The sequence below is a fragment of the Hyposmocoma kahamanoa genome, unplaced genomic scaffold (assembly GCF_003589595.1).
Source record: "Hyposmocoma kahamanoa isolate Upper Pololo Valley unplaced genomic scaffold, ASM358959v1 224, whole genome shotgun sequence".
NCBI lineage: Eukaryota > Metazoa > Arthropoda > Insecta > Lepidoptera > Cosmopterigidae > Hyposmocoma > Hyposmocoma kahamanoa.
Window position 1 is genome coordinate 3,499,932 of NW_020653743.1, and position 16,535 is coordinate 3,516,466.

General features: G+C 33.9%; 1 protein-coding gene across 2 annotated transcripts in view; it reads left to right on the top strand.

The window, feature by feature from the left end:
- Positions 1–514: 514 nt before the first annotated feature.
- Positions 515–16,535, top strand: part of LOC113228100 (trehalase-like) — a 53,736-nt gene continuing 37,715 nt past the window's right edge. For both annotated transcript variants that reach the window (XM_026461241.1, XM_026461242.1), the window contains exons 1-6: positions 515–571; positions 5,142–5,254; positions 8,306–8,362; positions 11,852–12,018; positions 12,804–12,974; positions 16,318–16,533. In XM_026461241.1, the coding sequence (XP_026317026.1) occupies positions 519–571; positions 5,142–5,254; positions 8,306–8,362; positions 11,852–12,018; positions 12,804–12,974; positions 16,318–16,533 (777 nt within the window). In that variant the 5' untranslated portion in view covers positions 515–518. The remainder of the gene's footprint in view (positions 572–5,141; positions 5,255–8,305; positions 8,363–11,851; positions 12,019–12,803; positions 12,975–16,317; positions 16,534–16,535) is intronic.

The following is a 16,535-nucleotide window of genomic DNA, read 5'->3' on the forward strand; positions in this document are numbered from 1 at the left end:
AAATTTATTATTAATTTATAAAAGAAATTAGAATAAATTAAAACATTTAATTAGTACTGCAGTCTTATGTCTGTTTGGGATTTTTCATCGGAAGAAATACTGGATCCCAGGTCCCTGTTGAAAGTAGGATGTTTTTTAATTTCAATGGCCTCTCGCAGCATCCTGGGTAGATAACGGACTTCTTTTGCAAGGACCAGCGGTTTGTCAAACTTTATTGAATGTGTAAGTTTATCCATGACATGCTCACAGACAGACTTGTTTATGCGACGATGTTTAACAGCAGTTATATGTCCTTTGTCGCGGGTACGAATACTTCGCTTCGTTTGTCCAATATAAGAGAGACCGTATTCACAGGCAAGCTTGTAAAGGACCCGAAACGTTGGTTTGTTTGAATAAACAAATATACGCGATTTAAATCGGAAAAATTAGTTTCATTTCCAATTAATTGTTCTTTTTAAATATTCATTAATTACTTACTTCCTTTGTTCCGCAGCTACAAACTATTAAGGTACACGGATATGTCGCAAGGACCCCGACCTGAGAGTTATAAAGAAGACGTCGATTGCGCCAAGTAAGTTACACTGACACTTTAGCACATTGTTTTTAACCACTATGTATAATATTTATTAACGACGTGTCATTGTTGTGTCGTCCTCTGCGATACAGGCCAGACTCTACCACGCTATCACAATTACGTCAACTGCAACTATAAACTTAATTAGGGAGCCACCGAACTCATCGACACGGAATCATATTAAGCCCGCCAGAAACAGCTTTATATCCATGTAATAATAGCGAAAATGATGTTGCGGGTTTTCTCTGTCATTGCTTAAACTTTAAGTTTTTCCGAATCGACTCAAGACGATAACGCGTTAATTAATATTCACCATTTTAATACTCCCTTAAATGGAAACTGATTATAGTATAGAGATAGAAACTTTTAAACTTTATAAGACAGATAGAAACTTTTTAAACAGATAAGAACTTTTATGCAGATAACAGATAATAACTATATTATAGATAGACAGTTTTAGACAAGTAAAAACTTAATAATACACAAAGTAACCTTCATAATACATACGCATAATACAAGTTGCAAACAGTTAACCGATTTTCTTTTTATTAAACATTACGGATCTAATAGCGTTGTCAGATTAACACTTAAGGTTTATTATGTGATATTTTCTCTATAATAAAAATGGCAACACACAACACTGTCTCACCCTCGAGTTAATAACCCTTTAGCCTTAATAAAGGGCCTTATAGTTGACGACCTCGGTGGCCCAACCGTTTGCGCTGTAAGCGTTGAATGACGAGTTCTCGGTTTCAATTCCCGGCTGGGAATTAACTTTTTAAATTGGTCCTGAATAGTGTCTCGATCGTTCGATCGTTTACATCTTATTATGACTTTTGATCGAATGAATGAAAGACGTGATGTATCGCGTTGTAGACGAGAGTGGTTGGTATTGCAGCTATCGCTCGTTACCCCCGCGGATCATAGGAAAATCATCTTGTGATGTCATTGCGCTGGTTACCGTAGGGGCGCATCCCTCGCCGCCGCCGTCAGGTGGCGTGTTTTCAACACAATATAATTAAAATGGTTGAATGTAACTTTTTTATAAACAAAAACCGACTTCTAAAGTTCGTGGAATTTCACCTATTTGCCAAGTTTTATAGAAATGGTGACCGGAAAGTACGCGAAACCGGATTCATCCCCTAGTATGCCACCTTTAGAGGTGGAATATTTTATTCAAATTTAAATAGGATTAACACTGAGGCACCACCCTCTTTCCAACAAAAAGTAATAATCAAAATCGGTTCACTAATGTAAATGTAGTAATTGCGTAGCCGTACACACACAAACCTACAGTCGAATTGAGAACCTCCTTAAATCGATTGAAGTCGGTTAAAAATATGTTTCATCATTATTATCGCATTTAGAGGTTTCGCGTTAATTAATAGTATTTATTTCAAATACTTTTATTACAAGGTGTTGCAAGCATCACCTTTGCATCTCAAATTGTTACTTAGCAATAAGGCAACCTGCTGTACTGTCTGCAAAGTCGACGTTTAACAACCTTGTGGGCTATTTTGCACGGGGCGACCAGTAGCGGGCAGCCGTTTGTCACTCAATGCATTCAAGGGCTAGGTCATTTTATTTTTGTAAATAAACCGTGCCCTTGGTATAATAAAGCCACATGTCAACAACACATGTTATTCATACGTCTAATGTGCCTTTATCAAATGAAACTCGTAAAATTATTTTTATTATTACTTAACTACTTTAAACGAATTATGTATATGTGAAATTTTATAACTGTTACATTAAAAGTTATCGATTAATTTTCTTCGTAGAATCTTTAACTTCCTACCTTACATCTGTTCTGAGAACCCGCGTTTAAAATGGCAACACTAAAGTAAATTAATGACTTCTCTTGAGAATGTAGGATCCACAAAAAAAATAACACGGGACGTCATCTGTCACTTTTAAGGAAGAATGTTTAATTTTGGTTGAATTCGATTTTTTTTAATAAATGTGGAAGTGTATTTATGAAATTTATTTCATTTTTAATTAAAAATAACTAACAGCTCAAAATATATAAAAATAGGTAATGTCCTTTATAAAGAAACACATTACAATTCCCTTGTACTTTATGAAGAACATAGTGGAAGTTCGTTTTTCCTTATTTTTTACTATTTTTCTAATACTTGCTTATATCCCACTGCTAGGCAAGAGGCCTCAAGTCTCCCGATTGAAAAATTGTCATTTTGCAGACATGACTTTATTACACCAAGGATCACACAAAAAAAACAAAAGATAACAATATTGTTTTGGGATTGAAAAGCCTTCGACTTTATTGATAGTACATTCATTAGCTTATACTGATATACTAAATTACTGTTATGTGTGGTCATTGTTTGTTTTTTTTAATACTTCATTCATTCATTAAAAATAACCACGAGGCGTCGGTATTCATGTGTGTAGCACGTAGACATGGACAGTGACATAACATCGTCTTTTGTACTTACTAGCGGGCGTAACTTACAATTTTGACAGAAAATAATCATAGTGGAGTCCTGATAATCCGAAATAATTGAAATCAGACTGTTTTCGGATTAACGGGTTCTGCGTATTAAGCGAAAATAATTGGAAATGAAACTATCTTTTTCGGATATGAATCGCGTATGTTTGTTTTTCAAACAATATAACGTTTCGGATTATTCACGTGTCCAATATTCACGGCTGATTTTAAAAATAAACTTATATGATTACATAATTTATTTTTATAATATCTATCTATTAAATATGAAAGAGCAAAACGTGTCTAATACAGTATTGGATGTTAAAAAAAAACTATAGTAGAGAAAACTATAAAACTTTATAAAATAAACTAAGAAAAAAAAGAATGAAAACAAAAGAACCTTAATTATTATGCAATCAACATAAAGCTATATAATTAAATCTTAGAACTCTAATAGTGTATTTGCGATGCCTAAACTAAGCAAGAAGTATTTGTTCTAACGGTCCGTTAAATTTTTTCGATTGTTTTCGGATTAAGAGGACTTAAAGTAAATGAAAAATAAGTAAGAAGTAGTTGTTCTAACTTTACGTCAAATATATTCGGTTAATTTTGGATTCAGTGGACTTTGGCTTTCCGAAATTCGGACTATCGGGACTCCACTTTATTTACATCACAATATGGAACAAGAAATGTCATTTTCTTTGTTCCGGCTCTCCTTGGAAGAATAATTGTAATGACTTCGAAGGTCAGCAATAATCTTTCGGCTGAAATTAGGAATTTCAATAATCGTGTACAATTAACAAGAATATTATTTAATTACGTCAATGATATAATATTTTAAACAATATTGAAGATTATTTTTATAAAATTGAGATATTATTTGTTTCTTAAACTACACACAGACTATTTTTTTGTCAGTGGCGTTTTATTTGGCTGCATGAATATAGTGTAAAAATTATTGCATGAGTACATAAAAATTATAAAAATTTGCATGCCGCAAGGAGAATCATAGTGCTTCAAAATGCATTATTGAAATACCTGTATAACTTGTGTATCACAAAGAAACAAATAAATTTGGATTTAATATTCTTAGGTTTTTTTCATAATTGTTAATCATTGCAAATGAAACTTTATTTTTCTTTCGGATCTAAATCACTTTTCGGGTCCGATACAGGTCCCATAGTCACGGCTGACTGAGATAAGTCATCAACCAAATCTCATATTTATGTTTTTGGCGTAAAAATATTTAATTTTCTTAAAAAAAAGTCACTTGGGCTCAATTTATATTGCGGCGCGATTTTTGTAACGATATCGTAATTAACTTTATGGTCAATTGTGAAACGTACAAACAAGATACGAGCCAAAAATCACGTCGTGCGTCTTCCGCGGAATTCTCGCGCATTCTCGAGAATGTTCGCGCATTCGCAAGAATTCTACAGCCGTCGTCGACGATGCCTGGTGTATCCGCGGGAAGTCAAACGTCGTCGTAATACTACAGCCTCAAGGCGCAGTAGCGAGAAAGCTCGCAATTGTTCGAGGATTCCCGCGATCGCGTGCGCCTTCTTGTGCAGCGAGGCAAAATTGTCGCTTCAATTCCATTATCCCCTCAATGTAAATTGAGCGTTATGGTTTTTTGTAACATACTGACAACCTCGGAGGATTACATTTATAACATCAAAAATAAGACTATTTAAACAGTGATAACTCTGTTCAGTAACTAAAGAGTCGGAGGTAGGGGTCGTCGAGAAAGACGCTTGCACGATTGAACTACCTACATTACAACCAAATATTTTTGGTAAATTTATTATGTTTTGTAAAAGTCATGGAAGAAAAGTTGTTGTTTATGATGTTAGTAATATAGTCCTGAGAGGTTGTTATTATTTTTCGAATCATTATATAGGATAATTCTTTTAAACTTTTCGTTAAGTTTTTTATCATCGAAAAAATGCATGTACAGAATTTCAAATATGTTTTTCCGTCAAAATTGTAAGTAATGTTTATTCGTGGTGTACGGGGACGGTATGTTTTACGTCAATAAATGTATGTGAATGTCTACGAGCTCAAATTACCATAAAAAAGGTCAAATAAAATTAAGCAATCATTTAGTTATTTCTCCAGACATTTTGACACACCTGAGAAGAAAGAAGAGTTGTACGCGGAATTGAAAGCAGCGGCGGAATCCGGGTGGGACTTCTCCACAAGATGGTTTATTCTCAATGGAACTAATAAAGGTACACACTTATTAGTTATTTGACCGCTTTAGTAGCAATAGAAGTCCTTATGAAAGAGTTCGTCTAGGGAACTGCCGCCTTATCTATTTCTGCTACTGCTTCTCAGATCTTTTAAAAGTTTTAAGTTGCGCTGCAACTGTTGTGGACTGGCGTGTCGCTTACCACCAGGCGCACGATTTATTCGTTCCATCACTTGATATCACAGAACAACAAATACAGTAGAAGTGGTTAGTTAGCGTCTGACGCGTGCCAACTATAGGTCTCGAAAGACCTACCTGAACTCAGACCGCCATTTTCGGTTTTTGCTAATTCTCTAAAATCCTGAAAAAATTTCTTATTGTGCTCTTTTGGAGTGCAAAAATGACAGCTGCACCAAAAATATTATTTATTTATTATTATTATTCAGTATTTCATATCATCGAATTGTCTTATTTTAACAAAATTATTAATTTTCTTTTCATCGAAATGTTTTTACTAGAAACGATAGTAAAGCTTATAATCCACGGAAGAAAAAAAACAATGGAAGTCCCATAAGCCTCCATTACTATCAGAACCGCGGTCGCCAAAACGCACACAAACAAATGATAAACACTATGTAATCTTGATTGGTCGTAGTTCCTAATTTAAAAAGACGTAACAAGTCCTGGACTGTTAATATAATTTAAACTTTACCCAGTTCTTATATCATTGAAAGTGTAAGACCTTCTTTGCAAATTACGACGTTTTGATTTTATTGAAATTTTATACAAAGTGCTGCCATCTTGCGGCCAATAGCTGGACAACGACGAATGACTAACATCTGAACGAATAGAAAGTAGTATCTCCTCGACAACAGAGGACCTTTCGCTGGTACTAGTGATGCGCACAGCGGAATTCTTGTGTTATCGATAAGCGATAATAACATTAACGGAATTTTTTTCTGTATATATCGCGCTTTGGTTTGTTTCCGTTTACTTCGGTATAGACTAGCGTTTATTATGTTGGAAATAAAAAGAAAATTACGAGACAAGTCCTTACGTGTACTTAATAGGAATTATTATTATATCTATTTTAAACTCTCGCCTCTCCCGACTCTCTTTTGATTATTATTATTATCAGGGTGGCTTCATTCAGGGCCTATGCATCTCCCTCATCACTGCGAGCATTGACTCATCTATGTAATCACCACTAATTACAAGGCAGAGCCAAGGCCTTAATAGGAAGACTCAATATATTAATATTTACAAAGCAGTACATTGCATTTTATTATATGTATAGCAATTATTATCAAGATACGATTTGCTATGTATACGAACAAAATGCTATTTAGTAGCATAGTTTAGGGGAAAATTAAAATAATTTACAAAACATGAACTAACTATAACATCATTCATCACACGACATGAGAGATATAAAGAATTTGTTTGGATCTGTTGGCATAGTTATGTTGTTAATGTTGTAATGGATGTGATAAATGGTTCAATGGTTGGATATCATACTCAAAAAAATTCAAAGTAAAAAAATTGATAAAATCGTATAATAATATGATGTTGATAGTTTCTTTACAGAGGATAGAAATGAAAGATAACGTACTTATTTAACAGTTGCCTTTTATATAATTTTAATTTTAGTTTTAGTAAATGATGTATGCGGATATTAAGGTAGCGTGCAATTACAGCTTTTATGAAATCAGTTATATGATTAGAGGTCGGATACTCTCCCAGTTGATGGCTGGAAATGGTATCGAAGATATTTGTTCCAACAAACTGTCACAAAATTTTCATTATAACTTCTTTTTGAAAGTTATTCCCACCAAAGTTTTTGACAATTTGCAATTTGGTATATTCGGCATCCAGTTTCGTCGTCCATTAGCTTCTATCCAGTTTTCTTTTCGAAAAGGATCTTGCTGGAATCTGTAAAGATTACCAAGGTATATTTCAAAATAATAATGATACTTTCATCATAATGATACTTTCGCATCATATTTTGCAAGTAAATGACGATGTCATCAACGATTGTGCCTATTGCAAATTTAAAACTTGAATAAAGGCAATATCAACAGTATCGATAATTTTATCGACACATTCTCTCTCTAAATCCGAAAGTTTTTTTTGCTACTAGCGTGGAAAGTTGAAGATGTTTTCTTACTTCTCCAAAAGACAAAAATTCGACCATACTGCATTGAGATTGTGTTTATTTTCGTTTCTTACTGAACTGACTTACCGATGATATGTAATTCCACCACGGGTAACATTTTTGGTGCCGCTATTATTTTTGCACTCCACAACAGCACAACGAGGTATTTTATTATTAACGCGTATGAGGTTAACTAGCCACTTCTACTGTATTTTCTGTTCTGTGTTATAACCCCTGCAATAAGGTCGTTTCTTTTTTGGAGAACTAAAGTAATAACTCCAATTCGTCGTCGTTCAGCAATTAACCGCTAGATGGCAGTACATTGATTGAAATTTCAATATAATATAAAAACGTCGTAATTTGCAATAATAGGTATTGATGGCATTGAACATTGAAATTAACAATCCAGAATTTGTTATTTCTTTTTAAATTTGAAACTACGACCTTTCAATATCAAGATTTTGTAGTGTTTCAAATTGAGAATGTGTGAGTTTTGGCGACAATGGCAGATAGTAATCGAGGAGTAAAGCACTCCATTGTTTTTTTTTCTTCCGTTCTTGATATCATAATAAAAAAAAACAAATAAGTCTGCGTTGAAATATTAATCCGAAGTAGCAAAATAATACCTACCAAAACAGAATACCTTCTTAGAGAAAACTCCGGCCGAGTTGAGATGAAAGGCATACGTTTTTCACTCTTATTGCATAGACATAAAGCTTGGCTATGGATAGAAAAGAGAGCCAAAGTCCTGCTTAATTGTCTGACTGTTGGATTACATACCAGAAAATCATATTGAACGTAACAAGCCTCGAAAACAATACAATCGAGAAATTAACTACTGCTACAATTTAAATGTGAACTTTAATTATTTTCTTTTCTCTGTTATCTCTTTTTTTTACTTTTGTTTATTTTCCTTTTCTTTGTTTCTTTTTCCAGTCCCGTCTTTAAAAGAGCCCGATGAAACTATGTCCAAACACTACGGCACAGATATATGTGAATATTTTAAATATTCCATGGTTTTTTTTTTAAACTCTGTGTTGGATTTATTCACTTCCATGATCATTATATTAGAAAGAGAGAGAGCATTAGATGATTGCATAGACCATTGATTCCAAATGCATATAGGTACGAAAAACGGAGAACACAAAACCGATTTTTTTTTGTTTTCCGCGTCTCCACAATTCATTGAATATGGTTTTATAGAAAGTAGATACTTGTTTTTTTTTTTAGTTGAGATTGTATTTAACACTTTTTGCTATTAGAAATTGAAATGTATATCAGTGGCGATGGGTGGATATGCCAATAGCTTTCTAGAACATAACCTTATATTTATACATACAGTCAGTTTAGTGGCAGTAGACCTCTTTGTGAAAGAGTGCATCCAGGGAAGCACTGCTACCGAACCTTACCTATTTCTGCCGCTAAACAGTTTTTTTTTATTTATTTATTTTTCAAAAAGTATACACAAGTCACACACACACAAGTTTTACACAAGTCTATCTCCCGCCAAACTGGAAACAGTTTGTTGGCGAACACGCCACAATTAAAGTTATAGTTAATGGTTAAATAGCAGTGAGAAGGTACTTCTCATGTAGGTCAAACTTACTTATTTAACAAACCAACAATAACAATTAACATAATATATAAGAAACGCAAGTTCTCAAATCAAATTTTTCATTCAATAGCGCCTTTTTTATTTTAACTTTTATAATTTGCTTACTAATTGTAGGGCTTTTTCTTAAGAACCCCATATCATTATATGAGGTACTACATATTTATGTAGCCTCCGCCCATGGTAATTCATAGCCCTAGGTTGCACGAACTTATTTTCACTAGCTCTTTTGGTCTTATATTTATTGGAAACTGGTATTTTAAATTCATTACTACAATAATTATCTAATGTAAATATAATATGCATTACTGTGTTTCCGTTTTGAAGGGTTAAGGGTGCTGGTGAAATTACAAGCACATGGGACGTTTCAACTTATTACTCAGGGGGTCGTGCGCAATGGCAGTACCGCTCAGATCTTTGCGACTTAAGCTCTGAGAGTCACTGCGACTGTCACGTCGCTTGCGTGTCGCTTACCACCAATGACGTGTTCGCCCCATCACTTAGTATTGTAAGAAAAGAAAACAACTTTACAAGCCCCTGGTCACGACTGGGGGCCTACTCTCGATCTCCGTCCGACATCCGTCCGAAACAATTACTGCCAAATAAGCAATACTCGACCAAATGATAAGACGCGTGATGCGAATGAAGCTTCATACTGGATACTTGTCTTTTAATTTTGTCGAATATTACTTATTTGACAGTAACTGTTTCGGACGGATGTCGGACGGAGATCGAGTGTAGACCCCCTGACTCAGATTGTAAAGTCGCAAACCGGTTATGTCTAATATTAATACAAACCACCCTTTGAGTTCAAAGATACTTTATTCTCGTTAAGACAATTGTCACTTACATGAGAACTTAAAAACTAATCAGTAAATTAACAATATTGCAGTCAAAGCCGTGGTACGAACTACACAATGAAATAGATAGATAGATAGATAAACACTTTATTGCTTACACACAAGAACAAGAATAGTACATAAACAACTTAAAACTAACGTGGGCAAAGGCGGTCTTATCGCTAGAGCGATCTCTTCCAGACAACCTTAGAATTAGAGGAAAACTAATCGGAGCGAGAGACGTAGTGTGCCAATTTTACAAATATAAAAAAAATACAACTGTTTACGAATTTACATTATTATTGTACAAATTTAATCTTTTTTTCAGCAGCGAATGGTCGTGAACAATATGTTTATACAATTTTGATTTAAATGAACTAAATGACTCCGCATTTTACATTTGAGGGCAGTTTGTCAAAGATTTGCACTCCCTCAATACTTATCGACTTCTTGCCGTAGTTAGTTCTGATTATGGGCAGCATTGAACGACTGGCTCTGCGGCTGATATTGTACTTACGCTCACCCTTTTTAGAAATATAGTTACAAAAGTTTAATTTAACAAAGAACATATTCCTATTTACGCATACAATTTACAAAATGAGCATTGGTTATTATGAACCTTCGCCACTGATATACATACATAGATATGGCACACTCACTGATAAAGCGACGAAATTCAAAATAAAATTAAATAATGTACGAAATGAAACTAATATGTCGTTTTTCGCTTACCTATCACAAGTCCGAAATTACATTTGCCCGAAATAACGTTCGTTCGAATTTTCGAAAGTAGAATTTTAATTTTTGTTTTATTCCAATAGTATTTGCCGTAGAAAAGAAGAGATTTTGTAAGGTTATGTCTGTTTTGTAAGCATACAAAATACCCAGAAATAATAACGGTTTCGGTTTCGGTATTATGAGAATTCAAGCTAACGTTACTTCGGGTAAAAGTAATTTCGGACGTCTAATGAATAGCTCGTTTGTATATCAAATAGAATTTTATCATATTTGGCACCAGCACCATGACTTATTTGGCACAAATATCAAAAATGACTTATCCATTTCGACAATTTATTATTAAGTGTGCAAAATGCATAGACAGTTTGTTTGATGTGTGACTATAATTTAAATTTACCTAAATAGTTAACGATATACGACACAGCACCATGAAAAATAAATTTACGGGTCAACAAACTCAGACAGCTTTGAATATTAAAATCACTTTATTTACACATCATTTAGCTTTCCTCTGAACATGATTTTTTTCAACATAGTAAAAATATCTTTGTAAGTTTACAACTAATTTTTTGAAATATATTTTTTTTATGGAGGATGAAAACATACCTTGTGGCAGCACAACGATACAGTTGTCAAAATTGTTAGGGACACCGTTTGCATCTAGAACGGTTGACGGCTTAATACAATCATCGAGTATATAACCAGAAATAGAGACGAAATAAGGGCCATATATTCCTGGTAACACTTAAGCGATACAGCTCTTATGAATATCAACTCCCGTTTGTACTGAAATATAGACAGGCCAACTACTGACCTGTGTGTACGTCTCCGTATATTCCAAAAAATATTCTGAATTTATTGTAATAAAGATAATATCTCTAACAATGCCGTGCTGTTCTATTCGGTGGTGTGGGAAAAACAGCAAAACATCTAATTACAAAACAAACGGAATCACATTTCATCGGTAATTAAATATGAAATATGTAATTTTGCAATTTTCGTCCATTATAGCAAAGCTCAAGTTAACTGGTCGATTTGAAGTGAAACAGTTGACGACACCCGTCAATTGTTTCGAACTCGGGCTAGCCAATCGGAGCGCAGTTGTCACAGTAACGATATGGCAGAATAGTTTTCAAACAAATTAAATGACTTTTCGACTCTATTTCTGGTTTTGTTCGAAATTACTATCCCAAATCCAATACCAAACATAAGCATCCACAAAAGTTGTTGAGTGTTCGACACTCGACCGAAGAAAATTGCATACACTATTTAACACATTTTTGTTTATCCCAGGTAACCTAACAAATCTGAAGACCAGGTCAATAATACCAGTGGACCTGAACGCCATAGTGTGTTGGAACGCAGAACTGATGGCCGAATTTCACACAAAACTTGGCAACGTGGACAAAGCAGAATATTACAGGAGTGTTCATGCCAGACTTATGCAGGCTATTGAAGAGGTAAGTCCAGTTTAGTTAAACTGTTTTTGGTAGAGGATAAGTTAGGCGCGATGGTACTCGCCTTTGAGCTGAAAAATGTAATTTAAGTTCTGTATATAGAACTTTAATGAATATTAGAGTACTGTACACAGAACAATAAGTAGTTTCAAAAAAGAACGTCGTACTTTTACTAATTGCAATATGAATTAGGACGCTACTCAAAGGTACTAACTACCTCCTGATTGGTTAAATTGGTTTAAAAATCTTGCACAAGGATTGTAAATCTTAATTGTAAAAAATGATTGGTTAAAATATAAGCGGTACTTGGCCAGTTCTATTATAGCTCTTTGTTTTTTTTTGTAGCGTTTTTTTGGCTTTCACCTAAATATAATGAAGAGACTGTATGGTGGATCGACATTCGTCGCCGTTTGTGACATCTAGTGAGAGATTGTTGAAAAACCTTCTCACCCCAGCCGATACCTTTATAGTGTCAGAACAGACGTAGATGTCGCTTTTCGATCAAATGGACTTTTTTTGTGTAAACATAACTTAAAAAAAAAGTTTAAAAGTCATTATTATAAAAAATCTTTAACAAAAATACATATTAGAATTTCGACAGCTCAGTAACTTGACCTGTAGCTCAGTTGGTAAGAGCAATGCTACGGTGTAGCACGGTCGTGGGTTCAAGACCCACCGGGTCGAAGAAATTTTTGTATGTTTTCGATCTTTTGTATTCATAATCATAACAAAACTAGTGGAGCTATTTCACGAAAAGTCTCAACTAATTTTTCAATTTCGTCCTTCAGGTGCTCTGGCATGAGGACGTGGGCACGTGGCTGGATTTTAGTCTAGAGTCAGGCCGTCGGAGAGACTATTTCTATCCATCGAATGTGGCTCCTCTTTGGACAGGAGGTTACGACAAAACCCGGAAAGACTACTACGTGCCCAGAGTTGTCAACTATTTGGATAAAGTCAAGGTACGTGACCAGATTTTTTTTGTTAAGTGTCTATACAACCTCAAATGTTTTTGGTTGATTCCGCACAACAGTGAAAGTGTTGAAGCAGTCATTTTGAAAAAATATATAGTCAAATTGGGTCTTAAAAATTTCCACTTTAGAAAAAAGCACAAACTCACCTCGAAATGTTACAAGAAAACCGCTGTAATGGATACTTTACATATACCAATCATATTTTTTTATCAACTGACCTATATAGAACACGTATAAGTAAGTATACGATACACATTTTTCAAATGGCTTTAATAATGTTGGTAAAAAAATTAATTCTGAAATAAAGTGTCCCTGTCGGTCGACCCAAGCAAAATGAACCGTATTAGTACGGGAAAAATTATAATTCGAGCTGAGGTAGTATAGACTATTAAGAGGTACTATCTAGCTCCTACTGTCTAGTGTTGTCTAGTTTCTTCTAATGACATGACACTATAGTCTGTATTTTTTAACCGACTTCAAAAAAGGAGGAGGTTCTCAATTCGACTATATGTTCTTTTTTTTTGTATGTATGTTACGCGATAATTCCGGTATTTGTGAACCGATTTTCATGATTCTTTTTTGTTGGAAAGGGGGTACTTCCATAGTGGTCCCATTTCATTTTGAAGAAAATCATCCACCTCGAAGGGTGGCTGTTTACGCATGAAGAATCATTTTTATAAATAGCGCCTAACTTTAATATAGGAGCAATTACTTTAATGGTTGATTTTGCTATTTCTCCAATTCAAGGCGTGTTTCTCTCAATATACTTTGAGTAGAATTCCACGTACTTTTGAGGTCGGTTTTTTTAGTACTCTGTACTGAGATTATTGAAAATAGAGTAAAATGACAGTTCATTGCACAAAATGCAATCGACTGAATGTTGGTTACTCTTATGCAATAGTGCACAGGCTCATTTGAATTGTAAATTTGTGTAAGTCCATACATACGTACACTGCATTTAGAACTATGTCTTTTAAAAATGCAACGGAACGGAATTTGAAAGTTTTTCATTTTAATTGGAAATGGATAATCGAATTCGCCATAAAGGACCCTTATTAAAACGTATATTAATAAAAAATTATTTCAATAGTATACTTTTAAGTAATTAACATTACGTAGTTGCTTACCGTAAAATTATAATTAAATTTTTGAAAATGGTTCTAAATGCATGATAATATTTTCAGCTAATAGACAACATTTCGAACTACCTATTTAAAATATTATTAAGTACTTAAATCCAAACGACATAGATTAATTATTAAAAAAACATATCACAAGTTTCCCACGATAAACAGCGCCAAAACCCAGAAGTTAATATAAACACTTTCTGGTGTGCCATTTTTTCAACTTCTTACGAATATAGTACAAATCGTCACCTCGTATGTGGTTTTTCAAGACGAAGATAAAAATATGGTGTAAAATGTAGTAAACGCAATAATGTTTGTAGTTAGCATTTTAATTAATTTAATTAAATAACTTTTAATTACTATATTGCTTTAATAATATATTTGACTAAGAAGTTTATTCTGTTTTTCTTCAACAAAAATCTGTAACAATGAACTATGTGAAAACGGGTATGCGAGGTTCTCACTCTCACCTAAGGCGACGAAATCGACTTGGATCGTATTACTGCGATATTGTTCTGTTTACATAGACTTTCAATGGTCAATGGCGAGGCGATTGTCGCCCACGTTGAGCTATAACCACGAAAGTTTACATGAAGAAACTTTTTCAATTCTTCCTATAATCGTATCAAAGTCTTTGTTTCGTAGGTAAGCAAATTACACTTGAAACCGTCATACTGATTAAACTCTACTGCTTTTTCGTAAGGCAGATTCCCCAGAGAAGAATGAGCAAGAAACTCTTGGAGTTGCTCTTTGTAAATAAGCATTTGAATACATTTATCATTACAATATTTAATTTAACATCCTAGATCGCGAATAACTGAAAGAACTAAACGGGTCACTACCACGGATTTTTGTCATCCAAGTACACAGAAGTTGTATAATATAACCTTTAGTATAAAGGTTTTTGTTTCACAATAGTTTTAAGCCTCGTAAATAGCAAATTTTGAAAAAATTTTATCTTCAGAAAGTCTCCATCATAAATGGCCCTTGTGAAATTAAAAACATAGTTTTTGTCATAATTGTTAACACAAATAATAATAATAAATGTAACTTAATAAAAATTCAAATTGTTAAAATAAAATAATTTGTAAAACGTATGTAGCGCAAATTGGAATGTTCTTTGTTAAATTAAAAATAAGGTATTTAATTAATAACTTTTGTAAGTATAGTGAAAAAAATAGGGTGGTTTGCATTAATATTAGACATAACTGGTTGATGACTGTACCACCTCAGTCAACCGTGACCATGGGACCTGTAAAGGGCCCGAAACGTTGGTTGTTTGAAAAACAAATAAACGCGATTTAAATCCGGAAAAATTGTTACATTTCCTATGTGTAACAATCGTGAAAACCTAAGAACTCAATATAAATTAATGCTTACTATGCAAAAATGAAAATCGTAGCCATTGATATAACAAAGTAATAACGTTAAATCCCTCTCCCGTAAAATATGGTTTAGTGCACATATGCGCCCTCCACCAATGCTACAGACGCGTATTGTACTATCCTCGACGTGATACCGTTCTGACGCATCACGACACGACACGTCAGACAAAAGTAAATCCAGTTTTAAAAACATTTTTTTATTTTTTTTATTTAATAAAGCCGTTCTCCTACTGAGTTTTTAATTCATTTATTCAAAAAAAGTTTATACATTTACAACAGTACATCTCCCGTCAAACTGGAAACAGTTTGTTGGCGAGCACGCTCTCACACATTATATGTTAATTCTTAATTAATGAATTAATAGCGCACAATAAAAACAACAAACAACTAATATAATTAATATAACTAAACTTAGACTTAACTTCTACTAACTATCCTAATAATATATTTTTTAATTTAGATTTTAAAATTAGAACACTACTTACTGGATTTTTCCTAAGGAAACCTATATTATTAAAAATATGTGGTACCAGATATTTGTTTAGCCTTTGTCCGTAATAATTGACAGTCCGAGGTTGCACAAACTTTCCTTCACGAACCCTCCTAGTCCTATATTTGTTATATACCGGTATTTTAAATTTGTCACTGAAATAATTATCAATTATGATTTGGTAGTTTGGTTTCAAATCTGCAGGTAATATTTTAAGAATGCTGTACAATTTACTATAATCCCCTTTGCAGTCACGTTTTATTGAGGAACTTACTAAATATTTCAATAAACTTAACAAAGTTGATACATGTAAATGTTATAATGTCTAGGTGGACATCTTTGAAGGCGGAATACCTACCACATTCGAGCACTCGGGAGAGCAATGGGATTACCCAAACGCGTGGCCCCCACTACAGTACATAGTGATGACCGGCTTGGCAGAAAGCGGGATAGCAGAAGCGACCAGATTGGGACAAGAACTCGCTACTAAATGGGTTAGGTCCAATTTCGAAGTGTGGAAGAAAAAACGAGCTATGTTGGAAAAGGT